Source organism: Coptis chinensis, chromosome 4, assembly GCF_015680905.1.
Source record: "Coptis chinensis isolate HL-2020 chromosome 4, ASM1568090v1, whole genome shotgun sequence".
Taxonomy (NCBI): Eukaryota; Viridiplantae; Streptophyta; class Magnoliopsida; order Ranunculales; family Ranunculaceae; genus Coptis; species Coptis chinensis.
In genome coordinates, this window is record NC_141459.1 from 107895190 (window position 1) to 107921861 (window position 26672).

General features: G+C 38.6%; 3 protein-coding genes and 2 pseudogenes across 11 annotated transcripts in view; 3 read left to right on the plus strand and 2 right to left on the minus strand.

The window, feature by feature from the left end:
- The first annotated feature begins 2178 nt into the window (after positions 1 to 2178).
- LOC147506869 (GTP cyclohydrolase I) lies at positions 2179 to 4513 on the plus strand. Its single transcript, XM_086558918.1, has 2 exons — positions 2179 to 2585; positions 3178 to 4513. Exons 1-2 carry the CDS (start codon positions 2378 to 2380, stop codon positions 4452 to 4454), a joined length of 1485 nt encoding a protein of 494 aa, XP_086415044.1. The 5' UTR covers positions 2179 to 2377; the 3' UTR covers positions 4455 to 4513.
- A 1818-nt stretch (positions 4514 to 6331) lies between these two features.
- On the plus strand, positions 6332 to 7615 carry LOC147506870 (transcription termination factor MTERF15, mitochondrial pseudogene; annotated as a pseudogene).
- On the plus strand, positions 6473 to 12992 carry LOC147506871 (GTP cyclohydrolase 1-like; annotated as a pseudogene). The gene is made up of 2 exons (XR_015194000.1): positions 6473 to 10200; positions 11354 to 12992. The product of XR_015194000.1 is annotated as a GTP cyclohydrolase 1-like (transcript).
- An 837-nt stretch (positions 12993 to 13829) lies between these two features.
- LOC147506872 (putative disease resistance protein RGA3) overlaps positions 13830 to 26672 on the minus strand; it is a 30056-nt gene continuing 17213 nt past the window's right edge. The window contains exons 1-10 of one of the 8 annotated variants that reach the window (XM_086558909.1): positions 16051 to 19286; positions 15881 to 15954; positions 15700 to 15766; positions 15424 to 15619; positions 14990 to 15169; positions 14782 to 14904; positions 14552 to 14698; positions 14338 to 14465; positions 14134 to 14243; positions 13830 to 14043 (exon numbers count right to left, since the gene is read on the minus strand). In XM_086558909.1, the coding sequence (XP_086415035.1) occupies positions 16246 to 18975 (2730 nt within the window). In that variant the 5' untranslated portion in view covers positions 18976 to 19286 and the 3' untranslated portion in view covers positions 13830 to 14043; positions 14134 to 14243; positions 14338 to 14465; ... (5 more) ...; positions 15881 to 15954; positions 16051 to 16245. Of the gene's footprint in view, positions 14044 to 14133; positions 14244 to 14337; positions 14466 to 14551; positions 14699 to 14781; positions 14905 to 14980; positions 15281 to 15423; positions 15620 to 15699; positions 15955 to 16050; positions 19287 to 26672 lie in introns of those variants that run through there. The other 7 variants (XM_086558907.1, XM_086558908.1, XM_086558906.1 and 4 more) reach the window with 7 other exon arrangements.
- On the minus strand, positions 15066 to 16144 carry LOC147506873 (peptidyl-prolyl cis-trans isomerase FKBP62-like). Its single transcript, XM_086605851.1, has 5 exons — positions 16051 to 16144; positions 15881 to 15954; positions 15725 to 15812; positions 15464 to 15619; positions 15066 to 15280 (listed from the first exon to the last, which is right to left on the minus strand). The coding sequence occupies exons 1-5, from the start codon at positions 16142 to 16144 to the stop codon at positions 15066 to 15068; spliced, it is 627 nt and encodes a 208-aa protein (XP_086461977.1).

Here is a 26672-nt window from a genome sequence, read left to right on the forward strand (position 1 = left end):
AGGTGTCTTTATTAGGATTTTACACCTCTAATTGTATAGTAGTGTATAAATTTCATAAATATCCACACTCTATACTCTCCAATGGAAGAGTGTAAAAAAAATAGATTTTAAACTCGGACGTCCCTCTTTAATTTAAACTGTAAAAAATAAAGCTTCAAACGTGTGTTGAAGTGACGTCTGAGTTTTTAAGTTAAACAGACGTTATTTTAAGTGACGTCCGGGCTTTTTATTAACTAATAACGAGAGAGGGAATTTTCCACCCTCTCTATTAGCTAATACACTATTACCTACGGTATAGTACCCCATTGAACTATTGAAGAGAGTTTTTTGATATTTGGGGTGTAAAATTTCTACTCTATACGGTTTACACCCCCATTGGAGATGCCCTTACAGAATTCTCAAATGATTAATAAAGGGTTTGTTGTCTACTTCTGTAGTTATGTTATTTTATCTTTTAAGCCCAATTATGTAACATTAAATTTTGCCAAAAAAAAAAAATGTAACCTTAAAAAAGCAATAGATCTTCAAGAATATTTTTGCTCTATGGTGGAAGACTGAATCAGAAAAAGGAAATGGAGTTGAGAAGAATATTTATTTTTTCTTGATATGTCAAAAAGGACCACTGAGGAAAAATTCAGTAGCAAGAAGGGACTCGAGATCTCTACAACCGGGTACAGAGATTATCTCTGTAACCGTATTATCTCGCCGTTGATCCGAATCCGAAATGTGTGTGCGTCAATACCTGTGTGTGCTCTGTACCCGGTTACAGAGGAACCAGACTCAGCAAGAAGTAGTAATCAAAGGACAAGTGTACTTCCCCATCATGAAGGAATGATTTCCAAATGTTTGACCCAAAAAAAAAAGTCAAAAGTAGTGGTAAGAAAGAATTTAGTGCCCACCAACCCACGCATATTCATTCGTTTTTAGATCCGGATCTCGTGGGCGAGTGGGTTGTTGGGTTCGACATATCTTTCTTTCCTTTCCGGGACCCACAGCACCGCTTTGAGGTCTGGGTTTGCACGCCAACCCAAATCTCAGTGACTAACTAACTTATTATTAAACCAGCAGCGGGGACCCACATGCATCGACAATAGATAGCCAAGCACAAAACAGAGGTCCATAATCAAACCTTACCCTCATTTTTTAGGACAAAACTAAAAAGGGAAATAATACCCGTATTTTAAAAAAGATCAAGGACAATCCTTTTTTGCATTTTTTAGATGATCTCTCTGTTTAATTTGTTATACCCTATTGATCATATATTTTTACCAAACATCGAAAAGAAAATGTTATGACGTGTTAGTGCATAATACACAAACGATACAAGATACCAAACATATAAAGAAAATGGTACGCATGAAGTGTCATAGCCTTAACAAAACCCAAACCCATAAAGAAAATTACGATAGTTTTGTTGATACCAAACATTGGTAAATTGGAAAGAGTAAAAATAAAAAGTCAAGTCTGTCCTTATTAATAATTAAAACGTGAAATCTGGTTTTTCTAGTACTTATAAGCAAAAAATTGTTTTTATCAATGGTTTCAAAACCCAGCTGTCCTAGACTATGATTAAAATTAGAAATTGGGCCTTTTAGCTTATTTCTTGTTTTTTTTTATGGGATAATTTGAGATACATCCTGTTTTGCATTTTTTTTAGATACCCTCTGTTTTCAAAATAATTTGTTATATTCCTATTGATGATATATTTATCCGACACAGTGACATGGCAGATAATACATGATATGTATTATCGGGCTACACGTCTTATATCACGCCAACAGAAACCCAGTCCATACGATAGTTTTTGTTGATTTTATTTCTTGATCCACTATTCTTGTTGCTTCTTAATAACCTGTTCACTTCATATCATCTGTTAGATTTGTCAAGTTATATTTTAGATCTAAGGGTAAATAGGTGGGTGTGGGGGCTCACACTATTCTGCTTTATTAGATAGATCATCCTGATATATGTCATGTATCATTGTGTAAGAGAATAATATATGTCATATATCATCCACCAGGTCAATTTCCTGTGTAGTAGGGGAGTATATCAAATGAATTTAAAAACAAGGTGGTATCTCAAAAAAAAATGCAAAATAGGGGTATCTCAAATTATCCCTTTTTTTTTTTTTTTTTCATTCTTCTTTTAAGTTTTATCAGCAGCCTCTCCTCGTGCTGGGCTGGGCTTATTTTATTTTTTATTTTTTATTTTTCCAGATTCGGGTCAAACTTGTGCTGCTTCATTTTTCATTAATGCTTCCTCCTATCTAAATAGAGCCTTACCAGAATTTTGGTACCTTCCTTAATCCTAGTCCCTCTAGTTGGGTTGGATTCCTAAGCTTACTTTCTTGTCTGGGTTTCTTCTTCTTGTATTGTCGATGGGAGCTTTGAATGATGAGCATTTCAATGTTGAACTAGACAATGGGTTGAATCTCAATCTAGTAGAGGAACAAGAACAGGTTGTCATTTCCAACATATCCAACGCTGTCAACACACTTTTGGCAGGTCTTGGCGAGGATTCCAATAGAGAAGGTCTCATTAAGACTCCTCTTCGCGTTGCCAAGGCCCTCCGTGAAGGAACCCGAGGTCTTCTTTTTTTCATGCCTCTCATTTTAGTTAATTACACAGCTTTTACTTAGACATTTTAGTTGCCAATTGTCTATGTATATGCACACTTGCACACACACACACCCATTAGGTTGCTTGTGCTTGCCAATTTCCGAGTACTCCATGCCTTTGTTTGACCTTTCAAATGAAATCCATGTTCAAAATTGCAAGAAAATGTGTCCTTTTCCTCACAATGAATCATTGACATATGTTGAAAATGACCATAACAAGGAATTTGTACTATAGTGATTCACATACGTATGGTACGAATCGAGTTTCTTCTGTAATGTGATTGTGCAAAAAGAAACCCTCTATAACCATTTCAGTTGTGACTTCTTTACGAAGGTCATAGGATCTGTATTATGAAGATTGGAAGCTTTATTCCCTGTATATGTTCACTATAATTATTTTGCATCTCGCATTTAAATTTTTGAGTCGGAAATTGTCACATGCTCTCTATATGTGTCTTTTCACCTATTTCTATTTTGTGTATGAAGCTAGTATCTTATCACTTGTTTGGGCAAAGTTTTGGATTGTTAACTGATTTATTCAAGTCATTTTGCTTTCTCAGGCTACAGGCAAAAGGTGAAGGATATCGTTCAAGGCGCACTGTTCCCAGAAGCTGGTTTGGATGGTGATAGCGGTCATGCAGGAGGAGCTGGTGGGTTGGTGGTCGTTAGAGACCTAGACCTTTTCTCATACTGTGAGTCTTGCTTGCTTCCTTTCCGAGTGAAGTGCCATGTTGGTTATGTCCCATCTGGGCAACGAGTTGTGGGTTTGAGCAAACTTTCAAGAGTGGCTGACGTGTTTGCCAGGAGGCTTCAAGATCCACAACGTCTGGCAGATGAAGTTTGTTCTTCTCTGTACAACGGAATCAGACCAGCTGGTGTTGGTGTTGTTCTTCAGTGTTGGCATATTGAGTTCCCTCAAGTAGATTGCACTTGTCATGAGCAAATTAACCACCCAACTGTAATGGATATGCAAGGGTGGTTGAAGGTCTCAGTTTGTGCTGGTGCAGGAGTTTTTGAAAAGGAAACTGGAGATGTTTGGGGTGATTTTCTGGCACTTTTGAAGTTTAGAGGTGTAAAATTAGACAAGCTTCGCAATGGATCCTCTTCGAGTCAACGCTGGTGCCCTTCTCGGTCTCTGGATCTTCTGGCCATCAATGGGCATACAAACAATTGGAACCCTTTGAGTTATAAGACTTCCATCACTGCAGAACCTGCCCCTGCTTCCATGATAACTGCCGTGGCTACAATCCTCCTTTCATTGGGTGAAAACCCATCAAGAAAAGAGCTCGTGGGAACTCCTCGTCGTTTTGTGCAGTGGCTGATGAACTTTAAGAGTTCCAACCTGGAGATGAATTTGAATGGTTTTGGTGCAGAAGCAACGTGTCAAATTAAAAGTAGAAAGCAGATGAACAAGGATGGTGTGCGTCTCCGTTCTGATCGAGTTGAGTTTCGATCTGAGCTGAACTTACCCTTTTGGTCCCAGTGTGAGCATCATCTCCTGCCGTTCCATGGTGTGGTCCATATTGGATACTTCCGTACTGAAGGAATTGAACCCATAGGACGAGCCATTTTGCAGTCAATAGTGCATTTCCATGGTTGGAAGCTGCAAGTGCAGGAAAGGCTCACCAGGCAGATTGTGGAAACAGTTTCTTCAGTGTTTGGTGGAGATGTGATGGCTGTAGTGGAAGCCAATCACATCTGTATGATCTCCAGGGGAATTGAGAAGGTGGGAAGTAGTACAGCTACAATTGCTACATTGGGCCGATTTTCGACCGACCCATCTGCCAAGGAATTATTTTTGCAGACTGTTTCTGACAGCACTGCTTGTGGAGGGTGATCACTTTGTTGTTGTTATATTGCATTTATATCAAGTTATTCTCTTATATTCTTTTCAAACGCCGTCCCTCCTTTTTCTCTTATCATCTTTCTTTTTGGGTGTCTGGGTGTGCAAACATGGCCAGAATAAATCATAAGCAGAGAGCTGTTACCATTGTTGTCTTTTGCACAAGTTTTGAGTTGGTTGTGCAATTGTAGGGATGTCCAAACGGGTACCCTACCCGGCCCGAACCCGATTTTTCGGGTTTTGAACGGGTATCGGGTTACCCGGGCCCGGCCCTATTCTTTGCAGGTCGGGTTCGGGTTCGGGTATTTGTTGGATACATGTGACCAAACCCTACCCTAACCCTATATTTGGCAAAATTCGGGTTCGGGTTGGGGTTTTCGTATGGTAAAACGAAAATATATGAAATAAAAGAATATTAAATCTCTTCATCGGGAACGCCATTTTCGGTTATTAGATCTCAAGATCTCAAGAAAAAACCTCTTTTCATCTAATTAATCAAAGCCATATTCTTTTATTAGATTTGATCTGTTTTAACTTTAACATCAGAAAGCCACCCAACAAAGCCATCAAAGATTCAAAACACACGCGATTGCATTTTGAAAAAGCAAAAGTAAAAGAAGAAAAAGTAATCGCCAAAGCAAAGAAGCAATTCCAAAGACAATAACTCAATAAGATTGATGGTTTTGGGAGTTTTAAACACTTTGTGGTGGTGTGAATCGACCATTGATTTGACAATAAGATTGATGGCTTTTGGGAGTTTGGTTTCTTGTGGTGGTGTGATCCCCGAGCGTTGATTTTCTCATTTCGGTGACCACATTTAGAAAGAGATATTTGAGAGGAGGCCGCAAATTTTCCGAAAGTGAATGCAAAACTTAAGAAGACTATCAAACCCACCAATCTCTTCATCATTAACGTGTGATTGGGTTGCTGTTTCGAGTTGCAGGGGAGTTGTTGGAGGGAATAGAGAGAAGTAGTAGTAAGGGCCAAAGGTAATTTGTCTTCAAGCACAAAAAGTAAATAAGAATGAAGCAAAAAAATAAAAGTTTGTTGAAGATAAATAGATAATAAATGAAAATATAGTTGTTTAATTAATGGTCTAAGTTAGGGTTCGGTTTTGGTGGACATTTTACCCTATATAACTGGGTTTTGTGTTCGGGTTCGGTCTGGATATGGTTTCGGGCTTTTTAACCCTTTTAACGGGTTTAGGGCCAAATTATCGGGTCGGGTTCGGGTCGGTCCGGGTTTAGATAGTGTGACCAAACCCGACCCTATGTATTTCGGTCTGGGTTCGGGTTCGGGTTTTGTCGGGCTCGGGCAGGGTTCGGTGCGGGTTTTTTTTTCGGGTTTTGGGCGGGTTTCGGGTTTCGGGCAGAATGGACATCCCTATGCAATTGTATCAATATCAAATGCTAGTGAGCATGGGCATAACAGTTGAGATTCCATTTATTTGGCTTATCCTTGAGCTGTTGTCCGAGATCTTTCAGAATGTACAACAATATCTTATATGCCTTCAGTGATATTTTTTGTATTTGTTGCTTGAGGCACAAGTTGTGCTTGATCTTACTTATGTTGTCAGAGCGGTGGAAGTGAGATTTTGAAGAGCCCAAGAAAGCATTTTCAGTTTTGATCAAAGGGGTGTTGATTTTGTTAAATGTATTGTAGTCTCTTTGGATTGAGTTAAAAACAAGACTGGTAGAGGGAGAGGGAGAGGGAGAGGGAGCTGTATCTCTATTAACCGGTTATTGAGTGTTCATCTACGGTTAAAGTGTGGATGTAAATCGAGATACTACTAGCTTAAAATTACGAACAGTTGCGTCCAATTTTCCCAGTCAGTCACCGAAGCCTTAAAATTTCAGAATCTCTATCAGTCAATGGCAGCAGCCAGGTTCTTACCCAAACTAATTTCCCATCCCTCAATTTCAACTGCCCCAAATTACCAAACCCATTTCAAACTTCACCACATTATTACAGACAAAGAATATTACTTGCAAATCTTTTACAGAGGTATGGTTTTCCACCTACTAGTCTAAATGAATTTCTAGAAAAGAATTAATTTCTGTTGAATTTTAGTTTATTAGATGTAGAAAAATCTTTGGGCTTTCTTTTATCATTTAAATTAACTCAGAAAGTTTCTGTATTGACTACTTTGGTTTTTGAAGAAATGGGAAAATGGGTTTTCAGAGTTGTTAGGAGGAGTTTCTAATAATGTTTCTACTATAATGTTAATACAAAGTGTACTTGAACATAGTAGCAAACTTCATATTGAGCCTACTGATGTTTCTATTTGTTTATGCGGTTTAAAGGGTTTGGGTTTTAGTGATGAGAATGTTGTTAAGATTCTACAATGATTTCCAAGAGTGATTGCCATGAGAAGATTGACGGATATAGAGGGGCGGATTGAGTTTTTGAAGAAGGGGTTAGGGATATCGTGCAGCAGAGAAATTGATGCTATATGTTATTCGTTTTCGATGGTTTTAGGATTAGGCGTGGAAGAAAGGTTGAAGCCGCTGTTTAATGAATTTCGAAGTTAGGGGTTTGGTGGGAATGTCATTAAAAATGAGATCATTGTGAATCCAGGAATTCTCCGTGTGGAAGTTGGGGAGCTTTCTCGATGTTTAGAACTGCTCAAGGGTTTAAAATGTAGGGTACCGGTTGAGGAGAAAATTCTAGAGAAAGGGTATTTTAGAGCTGGCTTTGAAGTGAAACGAAGAGTAAATTGCCTATGCAGGCATGGGATGATTCTTAGAGAAACTTTTAAGATTGTGCAGAGAGAGCCAAGGGTGATCTTATATGATCTAGAGGATATAGAAAAGAAGATTGAGTTTTTGAAACATAAGATGAGATTTGGTGAAAATTTGCCTCAACGAGTTCTAGAGTATTTAGGTGTGAATTTTGATAAACAGATTGTTCTTCGACACAATGTCCTTGAGTACTTGAGGTCGAAAGGTGGACTTGGTTCTGAAGTGGGGCTGCGGGGTATGATAAAGTCTAGCAGGCTTCAATTCTACAACCTTTATGTCAAGCCATATCCAGACTGTGAGAAGATCTTTGGAAGATTCTCAAAATACAAAGAACTTAGACCCCAACATCCTATTGGATTGTGGAAGCTGTTCAAGCCACCAAAGTTTTTTTTTTTTATAAGTGAATTTTATTGAAATATGATAATCTGGAGACAGTACAGAGGAAGTGAGACTGTGAGAGAGAACCTCACCTATAACAACACATCGTTACAAACAGCAGTGCACCCTCAATAATGGGCAGAAACTAATTAGTCACCAGTAATAAGAAGTTCCCCGTGGAGAACCAAGTCCCTAAACCTATAATCCTTCCTCTCTGAATAGATGGCAAGCCAATACCAAAGAAAAGATTTCACCTCCAATACAGCTTGAGCGGGTGGAGTTTCCTTATGTCGAAAGATCCGACCGTTCCTTAATCTCCACAACACCCAAATAGTTGCATACGGAACAAGTCTCCACAGTTTAACACCAAAACTAGTCCCATTCTTTTTTGGCCACCTCGTGAGCCATTGTTCAATGGAGTCGGTCTGTGCTAGTCTTGGAAAAGAGAGTCCCACGGGTCGCATTAAAATGGACCACACTTCCAAAGCAAAGGAACAATGAAGGGTTAAATGGGCTAACGACTCCTCAAGAAAACCACACATTGAGCAAGTAGGTGAAATATGCATCCCTCTGTGAATAAGAACGTCTGCCGTGAGAGTTCCCCAAGCAATGCTGACCAGAAAAACAGTCTTACATTGAGTGGAATTGGAATTTTCCATACGAGCTTCATGGGAAACTTTTGTACCTCATAAGCTTCGCCTCTGTTGCGTACCACCATATGCCTATAAGATGTTTTAACTGAATATATGCCGTCCTTGGTCCACCTCCACCTCCAACGCCAAGTATCTGTTTGATCAGTAAGTGATACGCTAGATAGGAGGTTGGACAGATTGGCGTACTGTTGTACCTCCCAATCATTACATGCCCTCCGAAGTATTCTGACACCAAAGAGGATATAAGAAATATGAAGTTATTTATGGAATCTATTTCTTAGTTCCAGTGGAGGTTGTTCTTCCAAATTTCCTTGAGTGGAAACATAAGTAGTGTGAATTGATTGGAAAAAATCAGAAGTAGGTTAGAATTGAAAACCTTCATTTTGTCCGTCCTGATAAACTGCATCTTCTTTTGTTTTAAAATAAGGTCAACATTGCTGCAGTTAAAATACCTCCCCATGGTATCATTAACCAGTCAACCGTGCTTATATTGGAATTACTTTCTAACTTGGTAAAGAAGTTTGCCTTGCGTGCAGTGGGTATTTGATCACCTCCACTAAACCATTGCTGTATAGATTGTGAACGATAGAATTTCAACTCCTGATGTCCTAAATAGTTGCAACTGTGGTTTATGGTTCGAGCATGGTGCAAACTAAACACATCTCCTGTGTTTGGAGTTGAATGTCAATGGATGTCACAACAGAGCCATGCTCTTGGTATGTGTAGTAGATCCCTGCTGTACTTTGCAAACAGGGGGAAATAGAGAGAAAGAAGAAAAAAAAAAGTTAAGTGATTCTCCTTGTTCAACTTGCTATTGTACTGGGAGGAATAGATGAAATGGATTGGAAGAATGTGAAAGGGGTCTGCAAGTTCTTGAAATTTACAATTACTTTCTAACTGTTTCCATACTTCATGGATTTGTATCGTAGAACCTTTAAACTTCCTTTACAAGTTCTGCCTGTATATTTACATCCAACACCATTCGACCATTGAATCTTGATTGATCCAGAAACGTAATTTGTACTCAAAATTTTCTGCAGCGTAGTTAACAGTATTTCTTGTTTCTTTAGATTTTCTACATGACATCTCTAGTATGCTTGTTTGAGTTTCCCCCGTGTTCAAACTATGCTTGTTTGAGTTTGGTTTGGAATTCTATCTATGATACCCTACTTCTTTCTGCTCTCACTTCGGATTGTATTCCTTATGCTATTGCTATGTACGTCTACTAGATCATGTATGACTGTTTATAGACAATAATGTTTAGTGTACTCCACAAGAACTAAGGGGAAATTGAAAAAATTCCATCTAGTTTACGTAGCAATCTGAGTTAGGTTGCTTTGCATTGTTTTTAAGCTTCTTTCCATTGAAATTTGTAGCTACTTAACATTATAAAAACTTAATTTTTATTCCAATATATGCTAAACATTAGAGTTTAATAAGTTAAAAATAGACGCGGTCATTTCCATGCTTCTATGCTTTCTTTTTGTACGATTATTATTTTGCATATCCGAATTAGTAGGGGAGATTGTTTAGTGTAGCTTTTATTTTGCATATCCGAATTAGTAGGGGAGATTGTTTGGTGCACCTTATTCTATGAAATTCTAATATAAGTACTTAAATTACAATCCCTAGTAACAATAGGGCATCTAATCTCTAACTGTAGTTTTGGGAAGGATGTAAGTTGAAGTGCCTGTCCAGATGATGGTATAACTCTCTTAATAGATAGACAGCCAGCAAGGTAATGGAGGAATTTCAATGGAGTTCAGTTGGCACAATCTAGTCTGCTGCTCCTCAACACATTCATAAGGCACGCTAATGTAGGCTAAACTTTATCCCCCAGCTAGTTCCCAAGTTTGGGCAGAGATAAGAAGAAAATACTTCATATATCCGTGAGCGGGAGCGAGCTCTTGGTTTGGCTTTGGAGAAGGAGTGCAAAATGACACATGGTTTCTGTCTGTCCGTCCCGAGGTCAGCTCTCCTCCCACTTATTTCTTTTTGTTCTTTCATCGATTGTTTATTTGATGCTGTCATTTTGTTTGCTAGACATATGTGGTAGCATTCTGCACTGTCTAACTTAACTAGATAACTGCTGAGCAGTGGGGCGTGAGCGGAGGGTGGAGAAGAGAGAGAGGGAGAGATGGGTTTGTGGATGGGGAAAGAGAGAGAGTTAGGGTTTGGTTGAGAGGGAGAGGGAGAAGGAGAGAGAGATAGGTGAGGACAAATAGACAGAAACCAACCAACTTAGTTTTTGTCCCCATAACTCCCTTTCTCCCAGATCGTTCGGCTATACTGCTAAGCAGTGGGGCGTGAGTGGAGAGGGAGAGGGAGGAGTGGAGATTTAGAGTCCAGAAGAGATGAGGACAGACAGACAGAAACCAACAAACTTGGTTTTTGTCTACATACCCCCCCTTCTGCCAAGATCGTTCGCTCCGCTCACTCGATTACACGCTTTTACTTAGACATTTTAGTTGCCAAGCATTCAACTCTTGTTGTTGTACATCCATAATCTCATTTCACAAACCTTACCAACAGCTTTCACAAAATAATTGTTGTCTATGCATAAGCACAGTTGCACACACCCATTAGGTTGCTTGTGCATGCCAATTTCCTCAGATATTAGTGCCCCATGCGGTTGCAAGGATCTGTGGTAGAGTTGCCTTCGTTTGACCTTTCAAATGAAATCCATGTTCAAAATTGCAAGAAAATGTGTCCTTTTCCTCTACGGTAGGTGTAGTGCAGGGCATGCTAGATGCATAATGAATCATCGACATATGTTGAAAATGAGCATAATAAGGCATTTGTACTACTGGGAGTCAAATACGTATGGTACGATTGGAGTTTCTTCTGTAATGTGATTGTGCAAAAGGAACGCTCTATAAGTGCAGGAATGCGTTGGCATGCCATCTGCTGATCCACCCACCGTTGTAACATCCATGTTCTTAATACATGAGAAACATGTAAGACATCCATATACAGCAAACACATCAAATTGATTTTAACTTTTGTAACCTAAATTGTCAAATTATCTCTTTATGCAATGCCCCTCAATTATTTTAGTTGTAAATCAAGCAAACCTGTATTATGAAGATTAGAAGCTTTATTCCTTATTTTGATTTCTCAGGCTACAGACAAAAGGTAAGATATATCGTTCAAGGTGCATTGTTCCTAGACGCTGGTTTGGATGGTGATAGCGGTTGTGCAGGAGGAGCTGGTGGGTTGGTGGTTGTTAGAGACCTAAACCTTTTCTCATACTGTGAGTCTTGCTTGCTTCCTTTCAGGGTGAAGTGCCATGTTGGTTATGTCCCATCTGGGCAATGACTTGTGGGTTTGAGCAAACTTTCGAGAGTGACTGACGTGTTTGCCAAGAGTCTCTAGGATCCATAGCGTCTGGCAGATGAAGTTTGTTCATCTCTGTACAACGGAATGGGGCCAGCTGGTGTTGGTGTTGTTCTCCAGTGTTGGCATATTGAGTTCCCTCAATTAGATTGCACTTGTCACGATCAAATCAACCACCCAACTATAATGGACATGCAAGGGCGGTTGAAGGTCTCAGTTTGTGCTGGTGCAGGAGTTTTTGTAAAGGAAGCTGGAGATGTTTGGGGTGATTTTCTAGCACTTTTAGAAGTTTAGAGGCGTAAAATTAGACAAGCTTTGCAATGGATCCTCTTCAACTCAACGCTGGTGCCCTTCTCGTTCTCTGGATCTTCTGGCCATCAATGGGCATAGAAACACTTGGAACCCCTTGAGTTATAAGACTTCCATCATTTCAGAACCTGCCCCTGCTTCCATGATAACTGCCGTGGCTACAATCCTCCATTCATTGGGTGAAAAACCATCAAGAAAAGAGCTTGTGGGCACTCCTCGTCGTTTTGTGCAGTGGCTGATGAACTTTAACAGTTCCAACTTGGGGATGAATTTGAATGGTTTTGGTGCAGAAGGAATGTGTGAAATTAAATGTAGAAAGCAGACGAACAAGGATGGTGTGCGTCTCCGTCCTGATAGAGTTGTGTTCCGATCTAAGCTGAACTTACCCTTTTGGTCCCAGTGTGAGCATCATCTCCTGCTGTTTCATGGTGTGGTCCATATTGGATACTTCCGTACTGAAGGAATTGAACCCATAGGACGAGCCATTTTGCAGTCAATAGTGCATTTCCATGGTTGGAAGCTGCAAGTGCAGGAAAGGCTCACCAAGCAGATCGCGGAAACAGTTTCTTCGGTGATGGAGGGGAATTTCGTAGTTCTGTTGTAGTGGCGGTAGTGGAAGCCAATCACATCTGTATGATCTCCAGGGGAATTGAGAAGGTGTAAAGTAGTACAGCTACAATTGCTACATTGGGCCGATTTTCTACTGACCCATCTGCCAAGGAACTATTTTTGCAGACGGTTTCTGACAGCACTGCTTGTGGAGGGTGACCACTTTGTTGTTGTTATATTACATTTATATCAAGTTATTCTCTCAATCTCTTATATTCTTTTCACACTCCGTCCCTCCTTTTTCTCTTCTCATCTTTCTATTTGGGTGTCTGGGTGTGCAGACATGGCCAGAATAAATCGTAAGCAGAGAGCTGTTACCATTGTTGTCTTTTGCACAAGTTTTGAGTTGGTTGTGCAATTGTATCAATATCAAATGCTAGTGAGCATGGGCATAACAGTTGAGATTCCATTTATTTGGCTTATCCTTGAGCTGTAGTCCGAGATCTTTCAGAATGTACAACAATATCTTATATGCCTTGCAGTGATATTTTTTGTATTTGTTGCTTGAGGCACAAGTTGTTCTTGATCTTATGTTGTCGGGACTTGAGAGGGAAAGGTGCAGTATAAACATATTTTAGATTTCTCTTAGGAAGGTTGGATCATCTTTAACCAGTTAGAGGGAGTGGATCTCAGCAATCTGACTCATTCTTTCCCAGAAGCCAACAATATTATTAACATCAGTTTAATATAGGCAAAGGCGATGACGTTAAATATGTGAGAATTTTGTGTTGAATAGTTGATGATGTAATCCCTTCTTCAAAATTGTACCTGTCGATGAATTGGAGGAGTTCAGCATTCAGTTGTTGTCGCACTATTTGGGTTTGCAGTTTACACGGAGATTTTATTCAACACCCAATGTAAACATACCACACTACCATCTTTGGGGCCTTTGCAAGTGCTAATCCATCAACAGAAAGAACCAAAGGAAGATGATTGAAGATGACACAATAACGCCATATCTGGCAAAAATCTGGAGAATTAGTCCCGCCCACTACAGTACTCTAAAGTGTCACAAGCATTCAACATCAGGCAGCTGTCTTATGAAGTTATGATTTGTGCCTTGCAGACTAATCAGTTGAGCACTGAAAGAGAATCTGAGAATGCAAACCAGTTTAGAGTAGTTAGAATTCTGAGGTAACACCTCCGTCATTCTTACTTCCTCAAGAATCAAGATCATCCATCTAACGGGTTTCATCATGGCACAAATTTCACATCTGAGCATTGCAATACATATAAACCTAACAACTGAAATATGGTTTCAAAGGGTAAAAACCAGGCAGATAACGCACTAAATTTGAAGGCTCCACCCCTAGTGCAGAGGGGAGCTAATAAAGCCAAGGAACTACATAATATACTTTCATCAATAATCAGAATTATGTAATGGGAATATCCTTTTATCAATAATCAGAAGAGTTTTACAAACATTAAGAAATGTTGCGGCTCTAACTACTAAGCCGTCAACCAGACACAACCCAGCAAACAGAAGACATCCAATGAACTGAACACAGTCGTCCATCACACCTCACTGTCAACGCTTGCTGCCTAAGCTGCTGCTTTCTGTGGATATATAATATTCGTCAGGAGAACAGTCAACTTAAACCAAAGAAAAGTGCCCTCACACTTTTTTATTAAAGGTCAGCAACTTACATTAGTATCAAGTGTTTCTAATTTGCTCATCTTGGCAAATATGTTGCCATAAAACTGAGCGTCCTTCTTATTTAACTCCTTTCAAGACTTTATACTACAGCTTCACGTCCCTGATTCCACAAAGATTCCACCCCAACATACATTTAGTCAAGAGACAGTTGACATAATGAATTAGCCGGTACAATAAAAAGGCACAATACATACCTGTAGTTGGGATCAATTTCCAACGCCTTCTTAATATCGATCTCAGCAAGGTCCAAATCAGCCAGCTGAATGTAAGCTTGGGCTCATCTATACAGTGCCTTAACATTCGTACTCTCAAGTTCTAGCACCTACAAAATTATTATCGCAGCATTAATCCTCAGGCCCCTTGGTTTGGTGTGATTTGAGTTGTCGGTATAAGTTAATCTTCAGTTACCTTTGTGCAAAGCTTCTCTGCTTTTTAGTAGTCCTTTAGCTTCAGCTTGCAAGCTGCATTATTCAGATTGCAGCTTACCTTCAGAACCTTGGACTTTTTGTTTTCCTCTTCACTGAAGTTGGTGTTATACTCAATAAATTTTCCAGCCTGATTACAACGAGATGTTCAGTCAGTTGCAATACAAAGAAACCATCTCTAAAATCATTCGTTCCTACTAAAAACTCTCTTACCTTTTCATATCTTTGTGAAGCCTTAGCATATTTTCCAGCTACGAATGCTACATTTCCTTCCTCTTTCTTCTTACCAGCGGCTTCAATTTTCTCAGGAGTGTTCATGTCCCACGATTCTCTCTCCTAATGATAGAAAAGGAAAATTTTAAACTCACTCATACCAAGCACAATGCAAGAGCCGTACTAAGAGAATTCTCACTGAAGCTACCTTGACAAAGGATTCGAGCTCAACTTCATAGTATAATGTGGAATTAGGGGGAACAACAGCCAATTCTTGCTTGGATTCAGATGAACTGAAACCATCCATATTCTGGAGCAATAGTCAACTCTGCAACCTCCCCTTTCTTCATTGTCATGACAGCTCTATCAAGTCCATCAATAACTTGCTCTGCCAAATGTAAAGAATTACGTTCATCTGTCTTGAACTGAAATAGCTCATCATCGTCACGACCCTTCTTCAGAAACACAGTTCCATCTTGCAACTTCCCAATACGTTTCACTGTCAGACAAATGAGATAATTTTATGCACACTACAACGCATCCCATTCCACTAAGACCTCCTATAATTTGTTACTATAACATAAAACAAATTAATACTCCTTATTATCCACTGGTTCCTTCATTTGGACGCTCATAATTCACCTTTAGCCACTGTTCATTCCTTCATTTGGACGTTCATAACCTTCTCCTTCCTTGATGATCTTCTTTATAACCTTCTTGTCAATTACTTCAATCACAGTCTTCCACAAAACCAATTCAAGAGTTATAACAAGTGTGGCACATGGTGGCACAACACCTTCAGCACTAGAGGCTGGCCGACCCATCTCCACAAAGCCATCTGAAAGTACAAAAATGCAATGTAAGTGACAGGTTCCACAATATGTACAAGTCGGTGATTTCCGTTTCAAGCAAACTTACACTATGGCTTCACTGTTAGGAGAACCTTCTCTCGCTTCTTCATTGTCTTTACAGCTTTTCGATAGTGCTGGGCAGAAATAACATGGTTGCAAAGGTAGAACATCATGCAAATCCTGTTAGAAAAGTCACAACAAAGACAACCAACTAGTATTCACCCTAAAGTAAGGTACAAAACTCTCACCATCACCAATGGTAAACTCCACCCTTCAAATTTGGAAACCACTGTACCATCCTCAAGCTGAGCATCATATTTAACTGCAAAACGGACAAAAGAGAAGCAGGAAACATAACCAAGCAATTCCATCTCACTAAAATCAACTAAATGATGCAATATGCAGGTCAATAACATACCAACCGCTTCATCGAGGGCATCCATAGACCATAGTGACTTAAGGCTACCCACATGCTCTTGCATCTCTGACAACACTGAAGTGAATTCATCCATTCTGTAAAACACCAAATCTTCTTCATGTTTTCGTTCAATTGTGTAATGAAAAATGAATAATGTATTTTCCGCCACAAGAACTAACTCAGTTTCTGCCCCTTTTAATATCTTTCCTTTATTTCAATGATGGGAATGTGGGTTAAGATGCTCCAGTTTCTCTTAGTAATAATAGGGCACAAATAGATTACCAATTTGCGAAGCATGGTGAGTGGTTTCAACTCCTCTGGCTTGAAATCAAGGAATTCGCAGTATCTAAAACTCAATTGTTGAAGTGACGTGAGTTGGTTTAATCCTTGGGGGAGAGAGGAATGCGGAAGAGAAAAGATTAGAAGAGTCTTGAGGTTGTTGTTGTAGGTGAGGGACATTAACGATTTTGAAAGAACACCTACATCTCTCCATAATTCCAGAGTTTCAAGCCGAGGAGGAAAAAGGTAGTGCGGTTCCACCTTCAAATTTGGGCAATTATAAAGGAACAAGTATGTAATATTGGACATCATCCAAGTAGTAGGGAGCGTGGAGCCAACATAGTTATATATTTCCAATCGTTCCAAGCTTTCTTTATGTGGTTCCAGATTTTCAAGAACACCTTCCATCCTTCGTATCTCCTCTTCGCTGCTGACGTCTCCAATATATGGCCTATATTCTCTATCTCCGAAACTTAACCCCAATAATGAAATGTTTTTCTTTTTATGCAATTCTGCCTGCTTGGCCTCATTCACATTTTTTACATGCCTTAACCCCATAATATATAGGCTTCCTTTTAGAAAATTGAGATTTCCTAATTCCCCAATCACGGACCCTTTGCTGCTTCCATCACTCACAACAAACTTACTTAATGTTCGAAGCTGACTCAATCTCTCAATGCCTCCTCGCGGATAATACATTAGATCAGTAGTGCCTTTGATTTCCAAATGTCTTAGGTTAGAAAGTTCCCCAATTCCTTCTGGCAGTTTGCAAAGCTTAAAACAACCATTAAGCTTCAATGTTTGCAAATTAACTAGACCTCTCACTGTCTCAGGCAATTCCGTCAGATTTGAATTATTCGACAAATCAAGGTACCGAAGATGTAATAATCTACTCACTTCACTTGGAAGTACGCCAAACTCAGAAAATAGGCCTTTATAACCCAAATCCAAGGTCCTAAGACATGTCAACTGGTGTAATGCAGAAAGTACCGACCTGGATGCTTTTCCTACCAACAGCGTGCGTAACTTCTTCGCTTCATAGATAGATGGATTCTTTACATCATCAACTGTCAAATGACGAATCTTGTGACTGCTAATTTTCTCATTATTCACCAAAATAGAGCAATCAGTTTTTGTGAGGTACTCGGCAAAGTCATGTACCAGATCATGCATCTTGCATCTGAAAATGTTTCCATCATCGTATTTTTCAAAAATTTGGAAGAATGATCGCATCGCTAGAGCATCGAAATACTCGACACCAACCCTCTCTAGCTCTCTTGCTCCATCAGAGCCGAGATAACCTTGAGCCATCCATAGCTTCACCAACTGATCCTTCTCCATGTTATGGTCTTTCGGAAAGATTGCACAGTACATAAAGCATCGTTTCAAAACTGACGGCAAAGCGTGATAGCTCAACAGAAGAGCAGGTAAAAAACCTTTTTCTTGTGTTTCCCAAATGTCACTTTCTAATACACCCATCCAATCTTCTTTTGCTTGTTTGAATCGCATTAGACTTGCTAATGTCTTGACAGCTAGTGGAACACCTTTGCATTTCTTCGCGAGTTCTTGTCCAATTCCCTTCAACCTTTCCTGCTCTTGTTGTGTTCTTCCCCAAAAAGCTATTTGCCTAAATATGTGCCAACAGTCATTATCTGACAACTGTGTAAGCCTGTGTATATAAGTTGAACCGATCATCTTCGCAACTTCCTCGTTACGTGTGGTGACGATGATTTTGCTTCCTCGCTCACCACCATCCAGAGATAATTTCAATGGCTCCCAACAACCGGAATCTTCAGTCCAAACATCATCTAGCACAAGCAAAAACTGCTTTCCCTTTACGGAGTTGCACAAAAGTTTGCGTAGAGTTTCACTCCCAACCTCACTTTGTGGATTTTTTCCAGTAGCTTGCTCAATGATTTCTCTTGCAACCCTTATAAGATCAAAAGGTTCGGAAACACAAACCCATATTTTCAGCTCAAAAGTGGTCATTATAGTTTCTTCGTTAAACACTACCTGCGCAAGAGTTGTCTTACCAAACCCGCCAGTTCCAACTATTGACAAGATAGGTACATGAATCCGAGTTTCTTGTTGACTAGTCTCGCACAGCAGCATGCTTAGCATCTTTTGTTTGTCGAAATCCCGACCATATATATCCATTACATCCACACCAGAGTTAGTAAGTTGTCGAGGCTCCTCCTCATGGCTATGACTCTGAACGAGGCTTAGTTGATCCTTGTTTAGAGCAATCACATCTAGTCTTTCTCTTATGCATTTAATCCTATGAGCAATATCATGGCGTACACTAACATGTTTAAAGCAAGCACACATAGATAACAAGTAGGAACGGACCCTATTGGTAACGTGAGAGCCATTGGCAGAAATGAGAATTCGTGAGTTCCATTCATCCAATACATCATCTGCATCATACATCACATCTTCGAGCTCTCCCAACCAAATCTTTACTGCACTATCATGTCTTGCTTTCTTTTCTGCATCTTCAAGCACTGCTTTAACCAAACGGAGCTTAGTCTCGAGGTTTTCTAATTCTTCACGAACCCCCACCACCAACCGCACCTCCTGTTCAATTTCTATTCGGATGATTGAGGCCAACTGGTCCACGACAGCAGAAAGTATCGCTTGAGCCATGTTTTTTATGAATCAACAAAAAAGAAATGAGGTACAAGAAGCTTATTAGGCTGCTCTAGTGTGAAGACTAATAATGGGAGAGTGAGACCAAATCAAGGAGAGATGCACTAGAGTCAAGTCCAAGCCAAATGAATTACTGATGTTAGGTTGGAACATGTGGAACAGTGGAAGCGGGGACTGGGGATACCACAAAAGACAAGACTCAATGAAACGCAAAGGTACGCTTAAGCAGATGCAATGACTGTGTATAATAGAGACAACTTGTTCATATCTGGTCATTGTGAGATTTTCGAGTTTTATTCTTTTTTTCGCTGATTAATGAGTTTTTTTAGTTTTAACTGTAATTTGGCTTAGCATTGAAATATGTTAATGATTTAACTGTGGGATGGAGACATGGAGTATAGCAAGGACCAAAATATCGCCTATATATCCGATATATCGCCGATATATATCGTTTTTTTTTTACACCGATATCGATATTTCCGATATATATCCACCGAATATAGAACCATTTTTTCCCGATATATATCGAAATATCCTATATAAAACTTTATATCGCGATATAACCGATATATATCGTTTGACTTTTTGACCATTTTTTAATATAAAGATTTCTGATATATCCATATATATCGGCGAGATATCCGATATATATCCGATGACGAGACACAAGAACCTGATACTGATGATGATGATAGTGGTGGTGGTGATGGTGACAACAATGGTGGTGGTGGTGGAGGTAATTTTAACGTTCAATTGCATGACTCAACTGATGAGGAAACTCCATTGGACCCACAATTATATGAGGTTGCACCCAGAAACAATAGTGGTAGAGGAGTTCTTAATGACCATTCCCAAAGAATGTATGAGCCAGGGCGTAGAAGTGTTGGTTAAAGAAGACAACGATGACACATTATACGAAATGATGTTGATATTGATTCAGTTTCTTCTAATTTTGAAGCAATGAGTATGAGTTCAGGGACACTCGACTATGACAATGAGAAGGTATATGGTAGTGGTTGGGGATACAACCAATTAAGAGATAACGATTCTTCTAGTGGCATGATCAGTCACCCTGCGAGTAGTGCGTCATATGGTTCTTCATATGGATATTGGATGGGGGTTGATCAACAACTTTATGGTGCACCACAACCTGAACCAACATATGGACAACTCTATCCAAGTTATGAATATGTTGGAACTGCACCTGGATTTGTTGCATTGCGCCCAATGTATACTTACACCAACACTCCTCGAATTAAAATCATGTTAGAATTTTCAACACAAAAATATGAGTAGCATGTTCGACAATTTCTCGACGGTGGGTATAACTCTATATACACTTGGGTAGGGTATTGTGAAGCAGTTAGGATTCAAGAATCGGATATGGAAGTTGACCAGTCACGTCACTCGTTTATGTATTAATGTAACTTATTTATCTTATTTTGTAATTTGAGACTTTGAGTACATTAGATTATGATATTGTGGTTAATTATTTGTCAATAATTTTTTATGGTTTTTTATGGTTTTCTTGATAAATAAATGTTGCTATTATGTCATTTGATATTTTAGATAGTTTGGACTGGTCACAAAAAAATTGGATATATCCGATATATATCGGTTTTTGGGTACACCGATATATTCACCGAATTCAATATTTTGGTCCTTGGAGTATAGAATCAGCAAGAGGTCTCAAGTATGAATAGGTTACGGTTTCCCTTGGTAGGTGTCCCAACAAATTGGATTGATGGTGTTGCCATTAAGCATTAGCTTCCCTGCATACAATTACGACAGCAGACCAAAAGATCAAAATTGAGGATGCTACCTGGAGTTGCAAACTTAACTAATAGCCCGGGGGGGGGTGGGTGCACCCCAGAATCGGGCAAAGTTGGGTATCCGGAGATGGTCCTATAACTATCCAAGCTGCAATAGATGGGTGCAACCATGCAACTTACGTCTTTAAAAGCTCTTCCTTTCATACATTGAAAAAGAAGTTCCTACCAAATTAGGTCACAGGCTTACTTAAGTTGAGATGGCCACAAGTCCCAGCTCTCCTCATTTAACTAACCCCCCTTTTACAGGGTGATATGACAGACAAAAATGGTGCTTCATAGTGTTATTAACTACCAAGAAATTGGGCCGAAGGTCCAATTTTAATTCAAAACAACTGTAGAGAACAGTGTTTTGTAGTAATCACTCTCAGACCCATTTTCCACGTCAAAACAACTCACGGACCTAGTTTTCCTATTTTAATAACCCTCAAGGACAAATTAAGTTGGCCAAGTCCGTTATAATTTTATTAAATACCCTTTTTACCCTTTTGTGTGTTAAGCAAATCGAAGATGTTTTCAAAATTAGAAATAAACAACACGCTCTGGTTTCAATCGATTACTTCTTCTCCCTCAATTGAAAATCGAGTGGGTTCCTCAACTGAAGTTTTCAATCTATAGCTTCTTCTTCTTGCCGTCTAAAAATGTTCTTATTCAAACTTTGTATTTATAATCTATAGTATTTTGAAATCTTCATTTGATTTTGTTTTGAAATCATCTATTGTTTATAGCAATGATATTATGTGGTGTAATGATGTCTAAAAACGTTAGTTTTTATATCATATTTTGTTTTTTCATATTTTAGATCAGATCTATGATTTTGAGATATAATTTGTTTATAGCTATGATATAGTTTTTATATCATGTTTGTTTTGAAAACGCTGTTTTATGTATTTTTCTTAATTGAACTTTAGGGTTTGATTTTGATTTTTGCTATGAACAATTATTGTTCATACGTATTTGTTGTATGAACAATCATTGTTCCATACACAAACAGATATGAACAACCAATGTTCATAGTAGTTGTAAATACATTGACGATGAATTTTTTCTTAATTGAACTTTAGGTTTTGATTTTGCTTTTTGCTATGAACAATTATTGTTCATACGTATTTGTTGTATGAACAATCATTGTTCATACCCAAACAGCTATGAACAACCAATGTTTATAGTAGTTGTAAATACATTTGATGATGCATTTTATTATGATTTTGTAGTTTATATGGATCATAGTGTGATTGGAGTTTTTTGTTACAATGGTGGTAGTCTTTCCATTTGTATTGGGTTGGATTCTTCTATTGGTGTTGTTGTACAAGAGTTACATGAAAAATGGCCTGATTTGGGATTAACATGCTATAATATGTGTTTCAACCGTAACGAGAAAGATAACCTGATTGAATCTGATGGGGAGTTGCATTCTTTGGCTTGTTACTGTTTTGCAAAGAAGATTGCAATTGTTGAGATCAGAGTGGTTGTTTGTGTCACTTCGTTGATTACCTCTAGTGGTTCTATTTCTGCAAGTTCTTCAAGTTCATCAAGTTCTTCAGTTAGTGGTGGTGGTGGTGGTGGTGTGGTTGTTGTTCGTAAACCTTTCAAGTCTGATTTTTGGGCAAGAAACTTTGATGGTGGTGTTGGGCAGCGATTTGCTTTAGGTGCGCCTGAGTTTTGCTGTAAATTGATAGAGTATTCGATTGTCAGTGGTTACAAATATGAATTAATAAAGAATGACGAGTTTAGAGTGACCGCGGTTTGTGAGAATAAGAAGGATGGAAACTGTGAATGGTGTATATACTCTTGCGATACATATGAAAGTTTTGAAATTAAGAAGATTAATCTTACACACACTTGTGGTTTTGCATTTAAAGACTACAACCATCCTCCTCTCACTTCTTATCTTGTAATGACTCATATTTTGGATTTTGCTAGAGATAAACCATCTTTGTCATTGGGAGATATTACTTCTTTTTATAGTCGTGAGTATGGGCTTAAGATTTCTAAACATATGAGTTATGCGGGTAAGAAGTTGGCATTGACAGAGTTGTATGGTGATTTTGCTGTAGGAACCGTTATTTTAGAATGAATATTCTACAAACCGCGAACACCACGCGCATCGGAATTAATGGGTGTCCACGATTTTGGATAGAAAGTTCATACCTTTTGAATCCGGCTTCTTGATATCTCTGAGAATCCAATAGCTATGAAATCCGAATCAACAATCAACCCCTTGATTTTTGTTGTATTCATTTAGAATAGATTGGATGTTGTGTGGGCAACGATCTACCAACCCCTTTCTTTCTCTCAAAGCTAGATCCAATTTTGGATCTATCTTTCCTTGCCTCTTTTTCTAATCCAGTGAATAGTGAATTTCGACCAGGAGAAAAAGGATTCTATTTATAGACTACAACAGGGACCATGAGGAGAAATTAGGGTTGGGCCTCCGACGGGCTTGGGATTCCCATGTTCGTCCAGAACACACGACCCAAGTCCGTCAACAAATGGCTTATTCCACTAAAGGTCATTGTTGCACTACCGCCCTAATCCCAAATTACGTGTCAGTGTTTATGGGCTCCATATTATATACTCGTTGATCTCCCCATGTTTAAGATATCGAATGCCCGTTGATTAAGTCAAGTTACTAACAACTACATTAATCAACTTCTTATGTCCTTGAGTAGTACCACTCAACCTCATTGTCATGTCGGAATAAATCCACCTGCAGGGTTTACATGACAATCTTTTTGAGCTCCTCAAGGGGACATCATCAACCCGACTTCCTGCGGGTCACGGATTCCTTCTATAATCAACAACACACCTTACATATAATGTCATTACCTAATCCATCGAGTTTGTTGATTCACAAATGAATCTCACTCATTGATGATTTAAAGCAATGTACAATGCACGTAAATGCCCGTTATTATATCCGGATTAAGAGGACAAACATCCATAATAACAGAGGTGTTTGTTCTCTTATATAGTCAGTATAAAGAGAAACAACCTCACTTGGTCCTGTTCAATACACACAAAGTGTACTAGTGTAATCTTATAGTCAAGATAGACTAATACCAGATTATACTACAACCGTACCAATGGTTTGTCCAAATCAATGTTTTGAAAACTGAACCGGTGATCGAACCGATTTTTTGTTAAAATGGTTCAACCAGGTTCAACCATGGTTCAACTCGGTCGGACCGATTGATGTTTATTTAACAAATTTTTTAATAATTACAATAATAAAATATATAAATATATGTTTTAATTCAATATTAATTGGTATTATATATCAAAATAAATTTATTATACAAGAAATACATAGGAGTATGTTGGTTTGGAGTTTGGATTATCTTGTTTAGGTGTTAGGTTCAACTATTATCAATTTTTCAAAAAAAAAAAAAAAAAAAAAAATTATATAAGGGTGATCCGGTTTTAGAGTCGAACCGTTCGCCCGGTTCAACCACGGTTTAAGTTTGTAAAATTTATCGGTTCGGTCGGACCCCGGTTCAAACCGGTCCGGTCCGGTTTTCTAAACACCGGTCCAAATCCATTTAGGTCGCGGAACTATTACTTATACAACGATAATATGATCTTCGTGTGTGTTCACACCATATCATATCATCTACAAATAAAGTATTAGACACATGCATATAACTAATAACATATATAATATGCATAACATTTGCCCATATGATTATCATTCAAAATATAAAGAATTAGAGTTAATACAAAAGTAATGCTTTTAGTATATAACCCTATCAGTTGCTTTATCCTATAATGAACTTTTGTGGTATACGAAGGAGTTGAAGCGAAGAGATCCTGGGAATTGTGTTGATCTTCAGGTGAATGAAGAGAGTGGGAAGTTTGAGAGGGTGTTTGTTGTTTTTGAATCGAGTATTAATGGTTTTAAATACTATAGAGCAATGGTGTATTTAGATGGAACCTTCTTGAGATCAGAGTATAAAGGGTGCTTGTTGGCTGCTACTACCAAAAATGGAGATCAAGGTGTTCCTTTATTTTTACTTTCATGTTTTATTGTTGAACATGTATTAGTGTTGATATCTGCTTAGAGGTATGGAGTATGAACACTCATTGTTCATGTCTGTTGTGGGTATGAACATTCCTTGTTCAAATCTGGTTTGGGTATGAACACTCATTGTTCATATCTGTTTTGGATATGAACATGTATTGTTCATAACTTTTCAGTTATCTCATATTTGGTTATTTTTTGTGGTTTTGTAGGATTATTCCCTCTTGATGTTGGTGTTGTTGATATTGAAAATGAATCAAATTGGTTTTGGTTTCTCAATATGTTTAAGAAGGCTTTTGGTTATGAGAGAAGGTATACCTTTTTGAGTGATAGATATCATGGTTTGCTTGTGAACATTCCTCTTGTATTTCTTGATTCATATCACAATTGCTGCTTGTGGAACATAGAGAACAACCTTCGAACAGCTTTGTCAAAGACATGTGGTGTTTCGAAATATTTGGTGTGCTTATTCAAGAAATGTGTTTATGCTTCCATGCATGAGGAGTTTCAAGAGCACATGGCTGAATTGTTGAATATAGGTGGAGATGCAGTATCTAATTTTCTATCTAGGGCACCTTATGATAATTGGGTTAATGCATACTTTTGTGGTGCCCGGTATGGTGAGATATGCTCTTCTTTGGGAAAGTGTTTCAATAGCTGGATAGACAAAGAGCGTCATCTGCCTATCACAGCCATGTTAGATGAAATTTGCATGAAGATGATGAAAATGGCATCGGACCAGAGGATGGAGTGCAAGAATTGGAAAACTATTCTTTGTCCTAAAATGGAAGTGAAATTGGCTAAGAGGATTGAGGAGGCTCGTTCTGTGACTGTGGCAAGGTCAGATGAGCACGTGTTTCAAGTTGTTACGGAGAAGCATGAGTATCGGGTTGACTTGCTTAGTAGATATTGCACTTGTAATAATTGGGGCATAGACAGGTTCCCGGCCTTGTCGGCATGCAATTGCGAGTATTTATTGCAAAGGGGATTCAGTGTATTCATACATTGAAGTTGCATTTCTCGCCACTTCGTTCAGCAACACGTACTCTCATGGCATCACTGCAATTAGCCGCAATGAGATCTGTTCGGATGTTTCTGATGAAGTAGAAATTTTTCCACCAGATGTGAAGAGGGCTCCAGGTATGTAGACCACGAGTTAAGAGGATTGAGAACACGGGTGCTATGCGTTATACTGCCCACAAATGTAGAAAATGCCACAAAACCGACCGGCACGACCGAAAGACTTGTCGTGGGAAAACTTCTAACACTGCTGATGTGGAATCTAGAGCAAGGGATGAGTTGCCTAGTGGTAGTGGTGATATGGTATTAAGGTTTTGGCAATTTTTTTGATGTGGGAAGCACTAGTGAGGTTGTTTGATGTTTTTGTATTAAATATTTTTTGATTGAATGATAGTTATTAATACAGTTTATTTGGAATTCATTTTTAAAGTCTCTTATGATTTCATTCATTTATTTAATTTTGATTGTATGATACCTATTTAGGGTATTCATACCAATTGGTGGGTATGAACAATCAATGTTCATACATGAATAGGTATGAACAATCAATGTTCATACCTATTTAGGGTATGAACAATCAATGTTGATATATCAATTCATTCATGGATATAACAATTTTCATTCATGGATATAACAATTGGTGGGTATGAACAATCAATGTTCATACATGAATAGGTATGAACAATCAATGTTCATACCTATTTAGGGTATGAACAATCAATGTTCATACATGGTATGAACAATCAATGTTGATATATCAATTCATTCATGGATATAACAATTGGTGGGTATGAACAATCAATGTTCATACTTATTTATGAACA